Here is a 22,767-nt window from a genome sequence, read left to right as displayed (position 1 = left end):
TTCACTTATTTTAGCCCCTTGAATGGATTTTCCAAAAACAAAAAATATATTTTTCTTTATTTTTATAGGAGATTCCAAATACCAATTTTCATGTCAAGTTTTTGAGATATAGTCATGTTTAAAATTCACCCCCCCCCCCCCTTTTCAGCCCCTTAGTGACGGACTATCCAAAAGTCTTTCCTTAGTGAGTACCTACACTGGTTTGTAAATGTAACCTCAAAATTTCATTTCTTTATGCCCAGTAGTTCTGGCTCAGCGACGATGAATCAGTCAGTCAGGAAGTGTTATTTTATACATATACAATATATACATAGATAGGTAGGCTATAATATGGTATACCAATCATCTATAGACATATTTTACACTGCCCTTGCAGTTGTCAATCAAATTTTTATGTCTTTTGGCAGCCTCCAAATGGGGAAAGCAGAAATAAATGCATTTCTCTCTCAAAATACAAGCTGACCTAATCCAGTTTAAAAATGTACTTCAAACTGAAGTTTAAAAACATAATTGTCAACAACTTTGCACTTGACAAACGGGAGCATCCTTCTGTTATAGTATGACCCTCCTTTGAAAAGAATGTCCTTTTTCTGTGTAAAATTAAGACCTTAAACTGTTGAGTACATTGTTCTTTTAGTAACTTGAACTGCGGTTCATAATATGAAACATCTATTAACGAGTGTCAGCTCATCTTCAGGGCAATATCATGGTGAATGTTTCTACTGAGGCGAGAAGATAAAGCACAGTCACTGTTTTGAAGCATCGATATAGCTGACGTATGGAACGACTGGAGTTTCTGTTCATGCAACACGAAACACGAAGCAATCACACTGCTTCGAAACAGTGAAGCATTGATGTGCCGAGGCATCGAGACAGCTGATTGCGCCGGCTCAATGTTTCGAAGCATACACACACTAGCCAACTCCAGTCTGACCGGCATAATACCACTGCATTCCTCAATATCAAATATGGAAAAATCAAACATAGCATTCATTTTAAGTATCTCGCATGAAAACAGCTTTACACCTCTGGAAACCCTCTTTATCAGTCCAGGCCAAACACCACCACTACACCAAACTAGTATGTCCTGAAGCCTTACATGTAGAGATGGGAATTTGCCTATTTAATTCCTCTGTTCAGAAACGTAGTGTTTTGTGATATAAATTTGTTTTAAGGTTTTCTTAGCTAGATTTTGTTGGTTTTATTGTGCCTATTTCAGGGGTTTGTGCCTATTTGGAGTATAATCGCCAATTTGATGCCTTTTGACTGTATTTTAAACAAGCCAGGTTTTTTTTGGTCCCTGCATTCGTTAGCTGCCTGTATATAATATATATATATACAACCGTTGCCCCTCTCTACCACAGTGAAGTGAATGTCAGGATTTCACTGTCACTGAAACTGGGACCAAACGGCATTTCCCAGTTTCTCTATTTCTTTAGAGAGGAATAATAATAATAATAATAATAATAATAATAATAATAATAATAATAATATTGGATTTTAAATTTCACTAACTAATTTCATAATTTTTGGAGACCCAAGATGCTGAAAATTACATTCAAGAAGAGTTCTTTTACATGTGACACAGGGCTGGAATATATGTGCACTTTCAATACCACTAGATGGAGACAGGATCAAACTTACCAACTTGGGCTCAGAAAGCCACAGCTCTGCCATCTCAGCCTAATTAGCCTGACAAACATTATTGAGTTGTGCGAGATCTCAATGGCATTAATTAATTTTGTGTACTGGGGCATTACTCTTCTTTTAGTATGTTTCTGTGTCAAGTTCTACAGCCTGTGTGTTTACTTTGTCCATGAATTTGGTTTACAGGCAGGAACATGTGCATAGCTGATCACCGTATGTTTTAATAATGCTATTTTATAATGCTATTTTGTTTTACGTCCCACTAACTACTTTTTCGGTCTTCGGAGACGCCGAGGTGCCGGAATTTAGTCCCGCATGAGTTCTTTTACGTGCCAGTAAATCTACCGACACGAGGCTGACGTGTTTGAGCACCTTCAAATACCACCGGACTGAGCCAGGATCGAACCTGCCAAGTTGGGGTCAGAAGGCCAGCGCTTCAACCGTCTGAGCCACTCAGCCCGGCACCGTATGTTTTGACAAGTCTCATTCTGGTAAGACATTTCTTGTACGCCAAGAAGGAAATCCACGCATTATCTGCAAACGGTATCTCCAAGTAAACAAACAGGGGGTCCTCTACCTTCCATAGGGGATGGGGTTACTAATAGGTACTGGACATTCCCTTCCTCATTCAGTGGTGATCAAGTTATTCTCTACCAAGTACAGCTCCAGTACTTCTGCAAGTTAACAAGGGTCAAATTGTTGATATATGAGAGGTATATACGCCTCCAGAATACATCTAACAAGCAATACGATGCACACTGAAGACCATCTACAGATGGAAAAAATGCACTGTTCTTTCCGTTTACAATGGTTGAAATATTGTTCATTATTACATCATACAATTTAAAAGTCTTTTGTACGCACTAAAGGCAACTTTTAATTCTACTCTCTGCTTGAAAATACTTAAGCTGAGAAATTTCTTAGGCAAAATTCATGTTTAATTTAATGTAAAGATGTTACAATTGATAAATGTAATTCTTTGTTCCGTATTTGTACTTAGAATAAAACAAAGTCCTCGATTCTGTCTGTCTGTGACTACTAATCTCAAGAATCACTGGATGGATTTTGATGCAGTTTTTACCATTCTATTAAGCATTTACAATCTGCTTTACGTTGCACTGACAAAGATAAGTCTTATGGTGACAATGGGATAGGATACGGGTGGATGGCAAGGAAGCGGCCATGGCCTTAATTAAGGTACAGCCCCAGAATTTCCTCTTACAAAAATGGGAAAACCACAGAAAACCATCTTCAGGGCTGCTGACAGTGGAGTTCGAATCCACTGTCTCCCAGATACAAACTCACAGCTGCGCGCGACTAACTGCACGGCCCACTCGCCCGGTATTATGCACATCTCAATTATGCATTTCTCGAAAAAGGCTTATGTATAGAAACCTTCATCTATGATCAAAGGAAGGCAAGCAGTAATTATTTCAGTGAAGCAAGTCGAAGTCGAAGAAAAAACGGCCGTTCGTGCAACATTTTAGCTCAAGCTGGCTAAACATGCGGGTAGGAATTGTTCTGCGTAAAATGTTCTACAAAAAGTCTGTGTTAGTATACCTATCTATCTACATATCTCAATGCGAGGTGGATTCGAATCATATACTCTGCCAGTACTAGCACAGAAAACCACCTTCAGGACTGCTGACAGTGGGGTTCGAACCCACTATCTCCCGGATGCAAACTCACAGCAATGCGCCGCTAACCGCATGGCCAACTCGCCCGGTCACAGCAATTGGTACAGTCCCAATATTTAATGTAGGCACGTCCACAGAATACCCAAACTTTATTTCCTGTATGTACCATATGTCTTTATGACATCAGAAATTAATGCGAGTTATGTGTGGGGGATTTTTCCCCTGAAATTTCAAATGTTAAAAATGGGGTGCGAGATATACGCGGTGGCGAGTTATACACGAGCAAATATGGTATTAAGAGTAAAAATGACTAAAGAAGTAATCGTTACAAGTAATTCAATTACTTTTACTCAATTAGGCCTACTTCCCAACTCTGCTTGTGCACAAAAAACTACTTTTGTTTGCAATGCAGTCTCAGAACTATTTTATTTAGAGAAGTGGTGAAGGAATAGCAAATAACTAACATGCACACTAATATCACCACACATTGCTCTTAACACATTTACTTTTTTTTTTTTTTGAAAGAAGGTCTTACCAGTATCTGTAGGAAATAATGGAGGTCCATCCTTGTTATCTGTACAGAGAAGGGCAAATACTTCTCTGTGCATGCCTTCTGGACGCTTCTGAACCCTATTTGGAGTTGTCTTTTTCTTCTGCTTGTCTGTTCCGAATATTATCTCTTTAGTTATTTCTGGGCTCAATGGCCGGTCTAATTCCAATATATCACGTATGTCAGCCATGTTGTCTGAAATAAGAATTCAAGAAACAATGAATCATACATAGATTGAAAAGAATTACAAATATCTAAAGAAAGCTACATCAAGAAAGAAAATTTGATATTAACTTCATAAATAGATCTATTTCACATGAAATTTCAACAATATAAAGGAGATGGAAGGAAGGTATGTAGAAAAGACTATGAATGACTTAGCATGCTGCAACAAAACTCCAATGTAAGGAAGAAAAGAAATTATAAATAATCTCATAAATCCGATGGCTGTTCATGATTTACAGTACATTTTTAACAAAAAAACAAAAAAACCCTGTAATATCCAACATCTGACTATTTTCATTCAAAGCCAAATTTTCATGTTACAGGTAATATGAACAAGTCCTTGAAAATATATTTTATAGAACACAGACTATATTTCAAATGAAGAGTACCTGGAATGATGCATAAGCAACAACAGAAAACCCCCCACCATCTCTCGCTCAAAAAAGAATAACAGTTATTGGAATAGGCCTACTCTTTGGGTGTGGTGAGCCTATCGTAATAATAGCCCATATGAAGCATAAAAGTGGATCAGAACAAAGATCTAAGGAGTACCCCAGGACCGATATGCATCCCTTGCGTCTCCAGGGGCGTGCCAGAAGTGGATGGAGGTCAATGATCCACAGCCCAACCTAGGAGATCCCTGGATAACATAAGAAGAAGAAGAAGAAGAAGCTCAGCTTTGATATTCCTGTGTTTATACTTCCATGGAATTTGAAAAATTACATTTACCAAGCACCATAATCACTCATTCCTGGTTCCTAATGACCTACAGAATGATGAATATTATATTTATTTATTGTGAATAATTGTTGCATTCCATCCTATTCCCTTGCTAATAGATTCATGTGATTACTAAAAATGGCCTAAACAAAAAGACCTTGTGTCAACATCATGCTAACTTAGGTAATTACTCAATACAGCCATTTTAACAGTGTCATACCCCTCCTACTTAACTTCATCCACTTTTACTGCTATATGATACAAATTATTTATCACTGCTTCCACTACCTCAATCATTATTTTTATTCTCACTCTTGTACAACAGAATTCTACGGCAGGAAATATTATCAGAAGTTTCCTTTCACAATGATCATATTTCCTTCTATTCACCAGACAGTCCCTAGATTCAATGAATTTACATGATTAATCAAAACTGCTGTTGATTTCCCCTTTTGCTCCATTTCTTTGATTTATGATCATATTCTTAACCACGGTATATCACCCCAATTATACTACACTGTAGATAACTTGCCAGATGGGGAAACATGCATGGTACATAGTACGGAGGCAGGATTTCTTGAGAGACTGTCATATTCATTCGATAGAGCGGATACTCCCTCTCACCTTTGGCTTACACAACATTTCCGTGCTGAAAACTACATCAGTCTCTATCTAAGATATTTTCTCCCCCCCCCCCCCCCCCTCTGTCACTCACTCTCTCTCCGCACAACAAACTGCCAAGATTTGTGAAGGCAAGTTTACAATGAATGGTAAAAAATTCTTCCGATATATGTTGTATATCTTACGTAAATAAATAACAACATAAACAGAAAATCAAAACTGACGTAATACAGATTAAAAGTTAACATATTATATTTTCTGTGTAAGGCATTATATGTAAAATATCAAACTTAAAGGGGAAGAAAAGAAAAATAAGACTATTATTCTACAAACTCAAACACAGGTACACCAAGTTAACATAATGTAAACAACTGTGGCAATATATACATCGCATTTCAGTGCAAAATCAATTTCCTCCAATGCGCAATTCATTGTGAAGTAAATATTGTTCCAAAATGTTTAAAAATAAAGTGAATGGAAAGGCAAAATCTATTTGTCTGGTTTCTGTAGATATTTTGTTAAATATCTCACACAATTTTATAAGCAGAGAATTTTTGTGAACCGAAGTGCTTGAGGTGGGGCAGTAAAATATATGTCTCCAATGTAGACTTAACCTCTTTGCATTACAATTAATATTCTTGAGATACTGCTCGTTATCTAACATGCCTGACATGTGTTGCTTGTAAGCTCTGGGAAAGCATTCTTGATAATTCTATTAAGACACATTTGCAAAATTACTAACTGGTTTGACAGAAGGCAGTTCGGGTTTAGGCAAGGTTATTCCAGTGAGGCTCAATTTGTAGGATTCCACAAAGATATAGCAGATATTTTAGGTTCAGGTCGTCGAGTGGGCTGTATCACTATTGATCTAACCAAGACTTTTGACAGGGCACATCATGGGACACTACAAATGAAAATGAGGGCTACTGGACTAGACAAAAGAGGGGTGGAATTATGAGAAAACGTAACTTGGATGATTAGAGTAAGTGAAGGATTATCTGATTGATCATGTAGCGATTGGGGGGGGAAGGCAGTATTACTGTACCTCTACGTTTTCTTATACACATAAACTAGCAGTTACATGCGGCTTAGCTTACATGGATTTCGTAACTTGATAACAGTAATCGTTCCTCGCTAGTGTACTAAGACATTATCCGAAAACCCCTAAAGTACAATTACTTGCCAAAAAATTTAGTGGGCTAGGAGTAGGAAGGAAGCAGTTATGGCTTTAATTAAGGTACAGCCCCAGCATGTGCCTGGTGAGAAATTGGGAAACAATGGAAAACCATCTTCAGAGCTGCCAACAGTGAGGTTTGAACCTGCTATCTCCTGAATGAAAGCTCACAGCTGCAAGACCCTAAATGCATGGCCAACTCGCTCGGTAAATGCCTTTTATTTCATACTTCATACTTTATAGCAAACTTTAAAGTAATTATTTATTTTCATAGTACATGGTGATTACAAAGCAGTTGAACTCATTTAATTATATATGTCCTTATATGAAAGACTATTTTTTGTTTTTTGTTTATAATATCCGAAGCCATTTCCTTTCAGTTTCAACTCTTATTTCATAACTGTTAGGTTCTTCAGTCTACCGAAAGTATTTTGAGTAATTAATTTACAGCTACCTGCAAGAAAACATATGATAACAGTATTAAACCTAAAAAAGAAGGAAACTGTTTCTCGTGCACGCAGAGCTGTCATTCAGCTCGTGATCTTGACATGCCTGGTTTAAACTATTTAACAGTTATGTGAAAATATAAACACTAAACATAAAAGAAAAAGAGAATAACTCTCATACATACTGTATACAGAGTCTCTCATATAAACTAAGACCAAACGCATGGTGTTTGTACTCTGCGCTACGGTAGCTGCCTCAGCCGAACTTATGTCGTGCGTGTCTGCCCTGCTTTAAGTGTGTATAAAATCTTACATGAAATCTTACCTTATGAAAGGTGCTGGAAGCATCGTCTTCCTGGGTTATACAGGCATTGTATTTGGTAACCACATTCTGGCTGACACGAATGAGTTCTGCTACTGTAATGTTTCTGATTTCCTTCATAATGTTTTCTTTCAGTTCCGCCAATGTTCAAGGATTTGTTCAATACACACTTTTTTTTTTTTTTTTTTTTTCCAGTTTACCCCACAAGTAAAAATCACACACTGTTAAGATCTGGAGAACGAGGGGGAAATAGACCAGTACTGATCACTCTGTCTGCAAACACTTTCGAGATCGTAAGAAGGGAATCTTTTGCTGTGTGAGCAGGGGCTGAATCTTGTTGAAACCACCCACACAATTTTTCTTCTATTAACTGATGGAAGAACAGTATCAAAATGTCATCTTGGTACCTCTCTGTGTTTTCTGTCGTCTCAAAACAGAATAGGCCCAATTATTCGTCTTCCACTAACAGCACACCAAACCATTAAAATTTTCTGCACAACCAATAGCGAGAGTTATGACTGTTAACACGACCATTAAGATGAAACAAGGACTTTTACATACGAAAATACGGTGTTGCAATAAGTGTCCCACCATGTTAACAGCTGAGATTCAGACTGGCGACACGTGCAGGCTGCTTGCAAGGTCAAGAACTATGTGCACACCCCCATACTCAGCTGCCATAGCACAGAGAACAAACACTGTGCGTTCAATCTGGGTTTATATCAGACAGCCTATAGTTGTTTTCACCTTTTGATGTTCAAATCATTATAATTCCATTTAAAGGTTTATTTTTAATATTGTGCAAGAGTCACTAGCTATTTTGTGCTTAGTTTCTTAACATTGTAATAATTTAAAGTAACATTTCTGTATGAATACAGTACAATAGTGATGGAAGTTCTCAAAATACGAGGGTTGAGACGTAAGTCATGGTAACCATTTCTTTCCGCATGAATGCAGGATCTACCAGACAAATGGATATATACAGATGGGAGTGGGGAAAATGGGAGTGGAATGTATGAAGTTAGTTAACCTTTATGGTAAACCCTCAAAATAGTCCCCTAGATAGTCCACAACATGTTGCCAACAATGAAGGAGATCAAAATCTCTTTATTTGCAAATGAGGTGTCTACCTCGGTGGCAAATGGTACACTAAAATACATTATTGTCAAGCACTAAATATTAATTTAACAAGAGAAGAAAATTTTCCTATAATACAATATTATACAATTTACGCTAACAATGTTTTCTATTAAACACACTGCTCATCCTTAATAAACTTATATTGTTTACAAAATTCTACTTATAATATCTCCTGTACTACTTACAAATATAGTCAACTGATATACAGTATGTGGAATTACTTCAAATGATACTATAAAACTGGTATAAGATTAATATTTACATTGCATTTATTTACTTATTTACTTTTTTTTTTTTTTTTAACCCATTCTGGAACCTAAGTAGCATAATGACCTGCTGCATCTTAACCAGAGCCCCTTTTGCCACCACTTTTCAGAGTTCCTGAAGGGCCTTCACAGCTACCGTAGCGGTCCCAGGGCCCTCGAAGTCCCCACTGTACTTCACCCCTACAGGCAGTCCCCTACTTTGGCTGTCCAAACTCCTTAGACCAGGGGATGGAATTATTTATTCACACACATTTTTTTATTTACAATAACCTGCACTGGTCAAATGCCCTCTAACACTTCATTTATTTTCTCTGTTGCTGTTTATTCTGTTCTTGAATATCTGTACAGATTTTGGAAAAGGATCAAACACTACCCCTGGTAAACTGTTCCACTCCTTCACACCCTTCCCAATGAATGAAAATTTACCCCAATCACTTCTGCTAAAATTCCTTCTAATTTTATATTTGTGGTCAGTCCTGCCGATATAATTATTTTCCAACTGAAGCCTCTCCCGGATATCTCCCCATGCTTCTTCTCTAGTATAGGCTCTATATAATCCTGTAAGTCTAGTTTTTTCCCTTCTCTTACTTAAAGTTTCCCACCCAAGTTCCTTTAACATTTCTGATACACTACTCTTTCTCCTGAAATCCCCTGTTACAAATCTTGCTGCTTTCCTCTGCACACTATCTATTTCTTTTATTAGGTATTCTTGGTGAGGATCCCAAACAGTTTGCATATTCCAATAATGGACAAACCTTACTCAAGTAACTTTTTTCTTTTAATTCTTTGTTGCATCCTTTAAGTAGCCTCATTATGACATTTAACGATCTGTATGCTTTCCCAACAATGTCATCAACATGACCCTTCCAGTGCAAATTACTTTCAAATCTCACACCTAAGTATTTGCACTTGCCATCTTTTGGGATAACTACCTCATCCAAAGTATATTCAAATTCAGTTTTAAAGATCCAGTTTGTAAAAGTTGTAACAGTTGATTTGCCTCCATTAACCTTCATATTATTTTCTTCAACCCATTGTTGGATACTTTCAAGGTCCCTTTGTAATTCTGAACAAACCTCAATGTTGTTTATTTCCCTATAAACAATTATGTCATCTGAATACAATCTTATTTTTTATGTTATATTGTTCCCTAAATCATTTGCGTATATTAAGAAATGTAACGGACCGATTATACTACCCTGTGCAATTCCCTTCCAAACTTTCTCTTCCTGAGATACATTATTTCCTACTTTGACTTTCTGAACCCTGAATTTAGAAATGTTTTTATCCAACGTGTAACCCTTACGTCCAATTCTATTCCCTCCAATTTCTTTATTAATATTCCATGTTCCACTCTATCAAAGGCTTTGGAAATATCTATGGCTATGCAATCTAACTGACCTCCTGAATCCAATTGATCTGATATGTCCTGCTGAAATCCCACCAGTTGTGCATCACAAGAAAATTTATTTCTAAATCCATACTGGCTCCTCATGAACCAATTTTTATCATCACATATCCCTCTGATGTACTTCGATGTTGGATATCAGTCACCTTGCCATGTGTAAATTTTGCAATCTTATGTTTCACAGTGTTGGCAATGTCCTCGTGTGTCCCAAACCATCTCTCATGGTTCTTTCACTTTAGTGATGAGGTCAAAACTGCACACAGACAAGTCTGGTGAACATGGTGGGTGCTCCAGTACTTACATCGTTACATCCATCTGCACAGAGACTGACTCACTACTGCAGTCCCAATGCCCTGTTCATTGTTCTGGTCCAATGCACCACCATCTTGTGCAGTGTCCATATATCTATGAGTGCTATGCTATCCGATGTATAACCACTGAATGGTAGCATTGTAAAAATTTGAGGGAAAAAAGTAGCCATGATTTATGCCCCAACCTTGTATAATAATTTGTGATTCTGATTTTAATTTGCCAGTAAAACTTAATTTTGAGCAAGAGTATAACTTACTATTTACTTCTCTTTGAGTTGACAATGTGCATATATAATTCATAAGAGGCCACAACTGGTTTAAAACTAAATATTTGAAATTAAACCTGTTGTTTTCCTTCAAAATACAACAACAACAAAAACTTTTTTTCAACCCTGCCCTGGGACAAAGGCACTGTCAATACTAGAAGGCAGAGCATATGATTTTCCTGACAGACAATGTTTACAAGAAATGAAATTCATATGTCAAGGTCCGTATTGACTGTAATATCTAAATCTACCTATATCTAGATATCAAGAGTATTACAATGTCCAAAAATACCTCAGCAATGAGTCAGCATATGACAGACTGTGAACATTCATTCACAACAATAGACCAGGATATCTATACCTCGCAAATTTGCGTAACATGACGCATGCTTACGACCTACATTTGTAAACAAGTCAAACATTATTTTCAACTAGAGCCCACATTTGACTCCTGCATTCGTTCTATGTCCTGCCTGTTGTGTTTAAAGCAATATAGATCATTGTGTTTTCACAATTTAGCTTGTGGGCACTCTATTTTAACTTACATTCTGGAAATACTACATCACATAAGTTGCATTTTAATTTTCGTTTTTCCGTAAGAATGATGTTCACCTTGGTGCTGTTTATATAGAAAAACATTTACTACTGTTTTTAAGATGAAGATTCAATAATAGTTCCAGACACAAGGTTTTGAATGGACATTGTGGTAATTTTAAATGTTCAAATTATCACATTTTTGAAGTTTTTTAAAGTTGTTTTTTAGATGTGATGTAATTAGATTTTTAGACTACTGTAATTTTAATTTTGACTACTGTCGTTTTAATATGTTTACAACTGTTCACAAACATCATTTTAAGATTAAAATTAATGGCTGAAGATGCTCTTTATAAGAGCAAAACATGTCCCTTAGAAGAATTAATTTATAAAAATATGAACACCAATAAAGGTGATTTGTATTGAATAGATGGACAAGAAATACTTCTTATTATAATTGCTGTGATCAACATCATTCAATACGGAACAAACATGAGGATAATGACCTGTAACATTAAAGATGACCGTGTAAAAGAGGAATACTTGTTCTGCAAGTCATTGCCCACCACACCTCGCGGTAAAGATGTATTCAACACGCTAAAACAGTTTATTGAGGAAAAAGGACTGGACTGGTCAAAGCTAGTTGGCGCCTTCCATGATGGGTATTCGTTCTGGATTTCAAGCACCTGTGAAACAAGTTGCCCCTCAAGTTTCATTTTATCACTGCTTTGGCTGTTAAGACGCTTCCTTCAGATTTACTAAGCATGTTGTGTGGCGTAGTAAAGATTGTGAATCATATTTGTGGCAGCGCTATGAATTCCAGATTATTCAAAGTTTTGTGCGATGAAGTTGGTGCCAAATTTAATGATCCTTTGTACAACACAGAGGTATGCTGGTTGTCGAGAGAGAGAGTTTTAAACAGGGTTTATGAGCTCTCGAAAACCAACCAGACAACACAAAAGAAATAGAGTTATACACAAAAATAAAAGACAAAACATTTGCCGAAATGCTGGCGTATCTTGCTGATTTTTTTCAGTGAAATTAACAGTCTGAATATCTCATTACTAGGAAATATGATGAATATACTGACAGCACAGAATAAAGTTGGAAGTTTTCTGTGTAACTTGGAACTTTACCAACGCAGAGTTCAAGTTGGCGATATGTCGATGTTTACACAACTGTGTGAGCAACTGGTAAATTACGAATCTGAAAAAATCACGTTTGAAAACTCTGTGATTCACCAATTAACTGCAGTAATAGACTCACTGAGGGAATACTTCCCAGACATGGACAATTGTCAACCGAATTCTTGGATATCAAGACAATTTTCTAGTGAAGACATTTTCATAGAATTTCTCGGACAATGCGAGAATAGCACTTTCAAAGTGGAATTTCAAAATGATGACCTCGGTACATTTTGGCAAAAAGGAGGTGGTCAATTCTCTTACTATAGCTGACAGAGCTCTAAGATTAATACATTTTGCTACCACTTATAGATGTGAAAGTGGTTTCTCAACTTTACTAACAGTAAAAACAAAGGCCAGGAACCGTCCCACTGTGGATCACAATTTGAGACGTGCGTTGATCGAAATTAAACCTAACATAAAATAACTTGCGAATGCAAAACAATTCCAACCTTCACTATAACTGTCACTAATTAAGGAAATTGTAATTAAGTATATTTTTGTGCAATTTTATGATTAATAAAGGCTATTTGTATGCATGTGTTGTTTCCTTTGATAATATTTTAAAGCGGGGTGGTATAATCGGTTTTCCTGATAGGTCATAGGGGTAACAAGACTGAAAATGTTAGAAACCACTATTCTAGGAGAAACCTTCAATCATAACTTCAAACTAAATATAACGTGATTTCTTTCACCCTCAACCCATTCACCTAACTCCTATTCTCCATTAATCCCTCCCCCCCACCCCCACAACCCCTCCCACTGTACCCACCCGACAGGCTCTGCTAGCCTTGCATGTTCTGCTTTAGATTAGTCTGTGCTGGATAACAGCTCACAAACATTTATACAATGCTCAATCGACCCACGAGGTGAGTAGACATTCAACACATATTCCCATATACTGCACTATGACTATTTTGTTTTCTACATACTGTAATTTTATATTTTCCTCATTCTTAGGCCCATTTATACAAAAAATTACATGACCTCTGCTACATCTGCCACAGTTATGAAGATTAATATCAAATCAGCATTTCAATTTCCGTATTGACTATATATGAGACAACAGCAATGTTATAAATCTTTTTACCTATGAAACAAAGATTTCAGTGGATGTAGCCAAATTTATATATATGATTTTGCTGTCATCATTGTATTTTACTGCATTAGATTTCAATACATATTTTATGTTAAATTGTTTCAAACAGACTTTATAGATTAGTAAAGTACACTTATGTATGTCCATTCCAATGCTGACGATGACTCAAAGAGCCAAAACATGTACGTTTTTATAAAATATAATATGTTAATTAAGTAATCTACAAGATTACATTATACAGTATTGAATTGGCTGAAATTCCATCATTCAATTTGGACAATGTTTGCTTGAATTTCTGCCTCAGGGGTGATCTACTGTGCCGCTTTGTCTCTGGCGTGACATGGGATATACATTTTTCATCCCAGTTAAGATGCATTTGAGGAATCGGGTGCCTTCTTCATCATACCATCTTGCACATGACTTTCGAAATTCCAGTCTCTGAATGATGATTTCATGCAGCAGAGAGCAAGGAATCTGTGGAAACTAACAAGAGAGTGCAAACGTTTTGAGGCACCTGTTCTGCAGAATTGCTAGCTGAAATATTTCCACCATAAATTTTCTGCACCATCTTCTGACCATACTGTCACTAGTGATGTCTGGTCCATACATTTCACACAAATTTCAGTGAATCTTTGGTACTGATAGCTACTTAATGGGGAAAGCCTGATAACCGCATGTACTCCACTATCAACGGGAAATTGTATGAGAGAGGCCATGTGTACCTTCACACAGCACTAACACAACTGCACTCACAGAATTGTAAATGCACCAGACTATTCACAAATGTTCCTCCTTTACCCCTGAACAAGAAATTCAGGGTTATCACGTATACCACGGACTGTTTTGAAAAAGAAATGTTAATATGTAGATGTAGGAAACACTCCAGAATATACCAAACGTGATGATTATGAAATACAGTAATCATGTCATGAAGATGGATAGAATCTGCCCTAATTTAAAAGATTATAAGATACTTAAGAACCACATCCAAAAATCAGTAGAAACTTCAGGTAGTTGTCCAATGCTGCATCCCAATTTTCAAAAAATATACCATTTTCCCTTTACATATACATGTAAAACTAAATAAAATCTTATGGACCATGAATTATAGTGAAACTTATACTGTCTATCACTTAAAGGGGGGTCTCTCCAAGCCAAATGAACTTTTTTTAAATGCCAACTATTTCCTACATCTTTGCTATTTATCAAGTACATACAGAAAAAACATCCTTACTGCTTGTATTCGATTTAGTTCAATCAGTTCTCACATATGGTGCAGTCGCAGCACTCAAATGAAATGGCCGTTGCGCTTGATGTATGTCAAAAGCAACATGCTCAAAAATGCCTGACCACTTGTCAATCAGAAATACACAGATGCTCTCCTAAAACTGTGATGGACAACATTAAAACACCTGCCGTAAAAGTCTCTTATTAACATCATTCATGATGTTAACACAGATGAATGGGATGGATTTTATGTGGAGATGTGGCAATATTCTGTAAAAATAACAAAGATGTAAAATTAAAATTGACTATGTGAAAAAATAATACATTAGGTTTGAAGTGATACCCTTACATTGTGGATACTCCTCTGTTATAAAGGAAGGACAATGGTGAATTTTAAAATCGACTCGAGTTGTCCCCTTTTTCTGGAAACATTGTACTTTTGATAGTGGCTTTACGTCGCACCGACACAGATAGGTCTTATGGCGACAATGGGATAGGAAAGGGCTAGGAGTTGGAAGGAAGTGGCCGTGACCTTAATTAAGGTACAGCCCCAGCATTTGCCTGGAGTGAAAATGGGAAACCACGGAAAACCATCTTCAGGGCCGCCGACAGTGGGGTTCGAACTCACTATCTCCCGAATACTGGATACTGGTCGCACTTAAGCGACTGCAGCTATCAAGCTCGGTCATTGTACTTTTGACATTTACTGTTAGTATGCTTAATCCTCGAAGAAAAAGGAATAGAGGTTCTTTAACAGGGATAAGTTACTTTCCCTTGTTACTTATTTTACATGTAAAATAATATCCTCTCAGGTCAGTTATAACAAATATTACTGTTATTGTTCAACAATTTTGCAATGGGCTAATACCGTGTTTTTATTGTCGGGTCATCAATCCAGAGATGGTTTGATGAAGTTGCTCCGTGCCACTCTAACCTCGGCTAACTTTACGGTTACATAACTATGGCAACCCACATCTGCTCTCTCATCTTTCTGTCATGTTCACATCTCGGTCTCGTATCATTCTCACCCCTTTCTCTTCCCTCCAAAACCAATCTAATTAAGTGTCTCAAGATGCGTCCTATAATTTTATCTTTTCTCTTCGTCAAACGTTGCCAAACCATTCTCTTCTCGTCAACATGATTTGGTATTTCTTCATTTGCCATCTAATCTACCCACATGACCTTTGATATTACAATGTTGGTAGAAGTTATAATTGTAAATAGTAAGTATGAAATTACGAGGCCCATCAAGGATGCGTGTCAAATGAATGTACAGAGTGATCAATATGAAATGGGTGGTTTTAAAAACACCACATACCAGTACTTGCTCATACTGCACAGATTCTGTCAGTTATTTTTATTTAAATGACACTGGAACTATAGGAATTTAGTTTGGTGACATATCAGAGTAATGTTGCCACAGACCATACGTTATTCTTTATCCTCCCTCCATTTCAATATTGTATCGAACTCCAACACAGCTACACAAAGGGAATTTTGAAGAGAATATGGTGAACAATTTCCTCCAAAGAGAGACACAATCCTGGCCTTAGTAAACTGGAAACAGCAGATTCTTTGGTAAGTGATACTGGTATGCATTGCACATCTTGTTTGCAAAACATGGTGGAAGATGTCTGGGCCTGTCTGGAGCAGTCTTCTTGTCTCCTTGTAAGAACAAGTTACTCCTAGACCACATGTCAAATGAGTCTGTCACCCTAATCAAAAGTTTGATGGCCTAATAATTGCACCTGACCTCCCACCACCAGATTCTTTGCTTCTGGTGTTACCTTAAATATCGAGTTTATCATAATCGTCCAAGAAAAACAGATGATTTCAAGAAGAATACTGCCACCAAATCAACAATAATGACCCACAGGTACTGCAACGAACCACAGAAACATTCAACAATGTGTACAAATGCGTCTACAGGAAGAAGGATATTTTCAGCATCCACTGTGAAGGTAAGTAATCTTCCTCATATATTGTATAAGTCCCTCATAAATCCAACCCCTAGTTCAGTGGTTCCCCACCTGGCGGGCGATCGCCCCCAAGTGGGCGATTTGGGTTATCAGGGGGGCAATAAATAACTGGGGGGGGGGGGCGATGAGTATTCAAAGGGAGAAAAATTAAAATAGTACTGTACAGAAGAAGTTGCTGGGTAGTACGAGTCACAGGCTATTCTCAGCTGGCCAGTTCACTGCACTCATCCCTCTCCACAGTCCCCACCTGTTGTTGCTCAGTGCGGCCGACTGGTGACACAGCCCCCTCCCCCTCCTGCCATCGCAATACACTTGCCATTGACCTACATTCGTCTTCAGTCTCAACTAGCCTTTGTGTGCCTCACCATCAGTTTTTGTGCATTTGTTTTGAAGTGTAGAATATCATGTACAATGGATTCATAAACAGAAGAAGTGTCGTCAATATTTAGCTGAGTATTTAAAATTTGGTTTTATCACGTTACGGCAAAATGTGCAGTTACCACATTGTCTTTTGTGCGATACCAGTAAAACATTCACTGGTAATGAATCCATGAAGCGTTCGTGAATGAAAGATCACTTATCAAGGGTACACAGTGATAAAGTGAGTAAAGAACTTAGTTGTTCTTAAAACCTCAAAGCTAAAGCTGATAGATGACCTAATGTGAGTGAATTATTTAAAAACCAAGCAACCAATCTTCACAAAGGTCTTCTTGCTTCTTATGAGGTGTCTTTATTGATCGCTAAATGTGGTAAACCTCACACAATTGGCAAAACTCCTGTTTCACCAGCTACCAAAAAAAGTTGCAATCATGCTAGGCGAGGGCCCTAGTAATAAGTCAATAGGTTCCTTTGAGTAGCAATACTGGTTCCAGGCGAATTGACGAAATGGCCACGGACGTTGAATCCAAACTCGCCAATAGGTTGAAAAAGTAAATTTGCATTGCAGATTGATGTATCAACTGTGATTGATAACAAAGCAATTTTGTTAGCTTATGTGAGGTTTATCAATGAACAAAAGGAAATTACCGAGGAAATGTTGTTTGCTAGAACTTTGATAACTCATACGAAGGGATCGTCGATTTTTAAAGTGGTGCAAGATTATTTTGAGGAAAAAGATATTTCCCTAACAAACGTGAGCACTTGCGCAACAGATGCTGCTCCTGCCATGTCAGGTTGTCATGCTGGGTTTCTAGCCCACCGTAAGAAAGAAGTGCCAGAGGTCATCACTATTCACTGTGTCATTCATCGCCAACACTTAGCTGCGAAAAAAATTGAGTGGTGTACTGCATGAAACCCTGCAACTGGTTATTACTGGTGTCAACAATATCAAAGCTAATTCTCTCAATGACCGTCGTTCGGACAACTTTGCCATGAAAATGATGAGGAATTCGAACGCTTGCTTCTACATACGACCGTGAGGTGGCTTTCCAAAGGAAACTGTTCGTGCCGTTTCTTTGAATTATTTGACACGGTTACTGACTTTCTCGACACGTCTGATCCTGTTTTAAGTGAGAATTTGAAGCAACGCAAGTTGGAAATTGTGTAATTTACAGATATTTTTGAAAAAACGAACGAAGTCAATAATATAAGGCTTCAAAGAAACAAGATGAACCTTATCAAGACCAAATGAACTATTTCATCATTCTTCGCCAAGTTTGATATTCACAAGGTAAATATTGGCCGTAACGAGCCGATTCAGTTTCCAACCCTTAAAAGGTGTTCAGTGTCGGATTACGAGACTCCTGAAGTCCCAGAAGACAAAATCCTAATTTTTCCTGATCACCTCGACCAGTTAAAAACTGACAAGGAATCAAGATTTGAAGATTTGACCAAGTTACAAATTCCGGATTGGATTCTAGATCCCGTTTGAAGCTGTGGATAAGCTTGATAACTCTTTCAGACAGAGTTTCTGGATCTGAAGTATGACTGTGAGGCGAACTAATTATTTTCAAGCAAAGCGGTTACGAGTTAGCCTGAGTGAAGGTTATGGGCACGTATCTACAACTGTGGGGAAAACCTGAACCACTTATCTCGTTCCAGTCAACATATTTAGTTTAAAAAGGATTTAGTTCTGTTGTCCAGCTCCTCACAAAACAAAGAAATAAGTTGGACATATGCCTCAAAGGAGACTTGCGCCTGAACTTGATGAACATTGAGCCGGATATTCAAGCTTTACCTGAAATTCACCAAGCACGAGGCATCCATGGAAAAGGTAAAATAAAACAATAGCAAAGTTTGCAAACTTTCATTTATTTTTTCAAATTTTAACTGTCACCTTTTTCAATTTTTCCAGATTCCAATTTACAAATGAAAACATGTACTCCTATTTTCTTAATGTACGTCAATGATCTTAGTTTATTATTTCACTTCTTTGTTCTTAAAAATCTCTGTAAAAATATACATTTTATTTTTTTCTATTTTGTTTAAGAGTGACCGGGTAAAACTCGTTTGGTTGTTTTTATATACGGTAATAAAATTGTTTAAAATAATAAAACTGCTATATTATTTACACTTTACTTCAAATTAAAATTAGGCATACAATGAAAATGAAAAGGGGGTGTTAGTCAACCTCCAGAAAGACGAGATGGGCCACAAAAGGTTGGGAACCACGGCCCTAATTCATGCCTAAGGGGATGGGCAATGGCATGAAGTAAGGGACTGCCTGTAGGAATGAAGTACAATGGGGACTTAGTGTACCCCGTGAACACCACAGTAGCTGTGAGGGTCCTACAGGTACCTTGAAAATTGATGGCAAAAGAGGCTCTGGTGAAAGGACAACTGGTCAATGGCTCTGAAAGCAGACGAGACTAATGTCCAAGGGCTGAGGAGATGGAAGAACCGATATACACTGCCTTGTGGTTAGGATGTTATTTATTTATAGAATGTCCTAATAGTTTGAACCCTATAATAGGTTCATAGTTTTGAACAGTTAATTATTGGTCCTTGACACAAAGAGAGGAAACTAAATTTTTGAAGATGTGGTGAATGAACTTAAGGAACTGTGTGTAGCAGCAGGATTTTTTAAGCAGATGGTGTAATGGCTTTGAGAGTTCCCCATTACAATTGTTTAGGCAACAATCAAGATCAAATCTTGTCCTTCCACACATGGCACAGGTCGAACAGTAAATGGCCCACTGAGAAGTTTCACAAAAGAACAAATTTTTATCTGTAATATTAATTTTAAAATGTTCGCTTAAACTTGCCATGGCTGGGGACAAAATGAATGAAAGAATGAATTCGGGCACTACTGTAATGTTTTGCACTGCAGTAAGCTATATATGTCAGGAAAAACGAATTCCCTTGTGACAGACCCCTTTGTACTTGATGTCCAGAGGTTGTCCCACTGACTTAATAGATATGTTTTGATTTGGGCTTTTGCGTAACTTGAGTGTGATTTGTTGTAGGTAATTTCTGTATTGGATGGGGAGGCTGCTTTTGCAAGGATGTCTGCTTTTTCATTTCCAAGAGAACCGGTGTATCCTCGGATCCAGGAAAGACAGACGTGAAGGCACTGCTGTTCTGTAGATCTTAATACTAACAGCTGTTGGGTTGACACTGTGCTTGCCATCGATTGTGTCCAACGTTGCCAGCGAGTCACTTAGTATCCGAGCACTACTGTTGTGTTCATACCACTCCACAGCAGACCTGATGGCCCACAGCTCAGCTTGAAATACTGAGCAGCTGGATGACAATTTATACCAGGCTGAAAACACTTCGCTGTTGTTCTCGTAGACAATGAATGCGCATCCCACTTTGTCAGATTCAGCGATATTAGATGTGCAAGTGACACCTGTGTAAATATAGTAGTCATGTTTGACCGAGCAGCTATTGGAAGGATACCAGGGTGACCGGATTTCAGGAAGTGAGTTCTTCTCCACTGTGGTTTCGAGAATTGTCGCAAGAGATATTCTGCTTTTCTTCATTAATGTGAGTTTGGCTGTTTTAAAGGCGGATAAGAACGGGCTCTATTCTAGTGAGGACAAATGCTGCTTGTGTAGATACTGTGCGACAGGCACGAGAAATTCGAAGGAAGATTCCTCTCTAAATTTGCACAAGTTTTTCCTAAGCCCACTGTAGAACAAACTGATGAAGCACAATACAGTATCAGCGGTACAAAGTACTTCTGAGTTTAGTCCTCATGACTAATCATGTGATTTATGATCTAGTTTATTAAAATGTGGCCTAAAAGTTAAATGTTTGTACAGCAGGACTCCCAGATATAAAAGTTGAACTTCTAGCAAGATTTCTCTTCCAGTGAGATTTCCTGTCACTTCATCACAAGTTATGGCTTTATCAGATTTCTTCTTCTCATATGACCTTAATTTTCAGTGGATTAAATTGCAGCATGTTTTCGAAACCCCAGTCGAATAGAATATATAGCGCTGTGTTCACTCAAGTGCTTAAGTCAGCATCATTGTCAGCTTTAATTAGCAAAAGCACTTCGTCAGCATAAGCAACAATCTTGCAGTCCATGGGGAGAGATACTTTCAGGACATCATCATACAAGATATTCCAAAATCCTGGGCTGCAGGTAGATCTCTGGGGGCATCCTTTGTTGATGTATTTAGATGAAATTGCTGTTCCAACCTGAAGTTTCACTTTTCTCCAGCTGAAGTACGCTTGAGTGATTTTGTACAGATTACGTGGGCACTGCTTTTCCTCTAGTTGATAGAAAATTTTCGGACACCAGGCATTATCAAGTGCACCAGGTATGTCCTACGAGATTAATATGCCTAATTTTTGCCTTGAGAAATTGTTCTGAATCCATTCAGTTGCATAGCGAACAGCATCTTCAGTAGATATTTGTGGGGTAAAGCCATACTGAAATTGGGATAACAGGCCATGACAATGCATGTGGTACATAATTCTGTAGATTATTACCATCTCTAGAATCTTTCCTAGAACTGGCAGGAGGCAGATACAGTAGGTCTGAAAGACTTAGCTGTAAACTTTGTTAAGATGCTTTCTTTAGGAATTACCTTCAGTACTGCAATTTTCCACATGGTAGGAAAATAGTTCAAAGATAGGCACTCATTGAACAAAATAACAAGTAAGGATGGAAGACGGAAGTGAATATTTTTTATTATGTTGGCTGATGATATGCCATTCCAGCCTTATGCTTTCTTACCACTTTGTGGTAGACTGACTCGCTCAACTTCTTGATGCAAGAACAATCCATCATCAGCTGTATTGGGGAGGTCTGTGGATGACATTCTCAGTGCTCTTTGTCCTTCTGTATCCTGTTCCATGTGGTAAAAACATGTTTAATAGGACATTTGCAGTACCTGAGGTGGTTTTAGTATATCCACATTCAGTCTCTACTGAAGATAGGTTATTTACAATTTTTGGTTTCCTGGTAAGTTTCTGAACAAAGGTTTAGCTTTTGTAGGGATTGAACAAAATTCTTTCCAGCATACAGATTTTCTTTTAAGAATCAATTTTTTGTATTCCTCTTTGACTGCTAAATAAATATCGTGATATCTCTGACATAGGACTGAGCAGCAGCTTTATTTATGTCTCCTATGACAGGCCAGTACACATTTTCGTGTAATTGTCAGTTATTCATTCCACCAGAAGTTTTTACACCATTTCTGAGAAATTTCTGGTAGATTTGTTTCTGCAAGTTTGTTTATGATGTCAGTGGCAGTACTGCAGGAAGCTCTTTCTTCTGCAATCCTTAGTATGTTTCTTTTGGCAGGCCTGTTAGGTTAACACCCAAAGTGCTCACTGAAAGAAAAGCTCCCGCTCCTAATAACCCACGAGTAAGATCAAACCATCATTCAGTGATAATATGAAAGAGAAGCTGGACGGATTTCAAGACAATGACCCAGCAAGAGTAGGACAATAAGAATCGGTGCATGAAATATCATGTAACTGATATGAAAAGAAACTGAAATCATACATGAAATGGAAAAGTATAACCTGCAGATATTGGTAATTAGCGAGACTAAAAAGAAAGGGAATGGGGATCTTCAGCTGGAAGAATGATATAGGCCTATAAGTACACTGAA

General features: G+C 37.6%; 1 protein-coding gene across 8 annotated transcripts in view; it reads right to left on the bottom strand.

Annotated features, from left to right (window-relative positions):
• DMAP1 (DNA methyltransferase 1 associated protein 1) overlaps nt 1-22,767 on the bottom strand; it is a 308,165-nt gene that overhangs the window by 166,602 nt on the left and 118,796 nt on the right. For all 8 annotated transcript variants that reach the window (XR_010859253.2, XM_067140531.2, XM_067140527.2 and 5 more), the window contains one exon: nt 3,820-4,029. Coding sequence is in view for 7 of the 8 variants with exons in the window: in XM_067140526.2 (XP_066996627.2) it covers nt 3,820-4,029 (210 nt within the window). In the remaining variant the exon portion in view is untranslated. The remainder of the gene's footprint in view (nt 1-3,819; nt 4,030-22,767) is intronic.

The sequence above is a fragment of the Anabrus simplex genome, chromosome 2 (assembly GCF_040414725.1).
Source record: "Anabrus simplex isolate iqAnaSimp1 chromosome 2, ASM4041472v1, whole genome shotgun sequence".
Taxonomy (NCBI): domain Eukaryota; kingdom Metazoa; phylum Arthropoda; class Insecta; order Orthoptera; family Tettigoniidae; genus Anabrus; species Anabrus simplex.
Note: the sequence above shows the minus strand (reverse complement) of the source record. Positions and strands in the feature narration are given on the sequence as shown.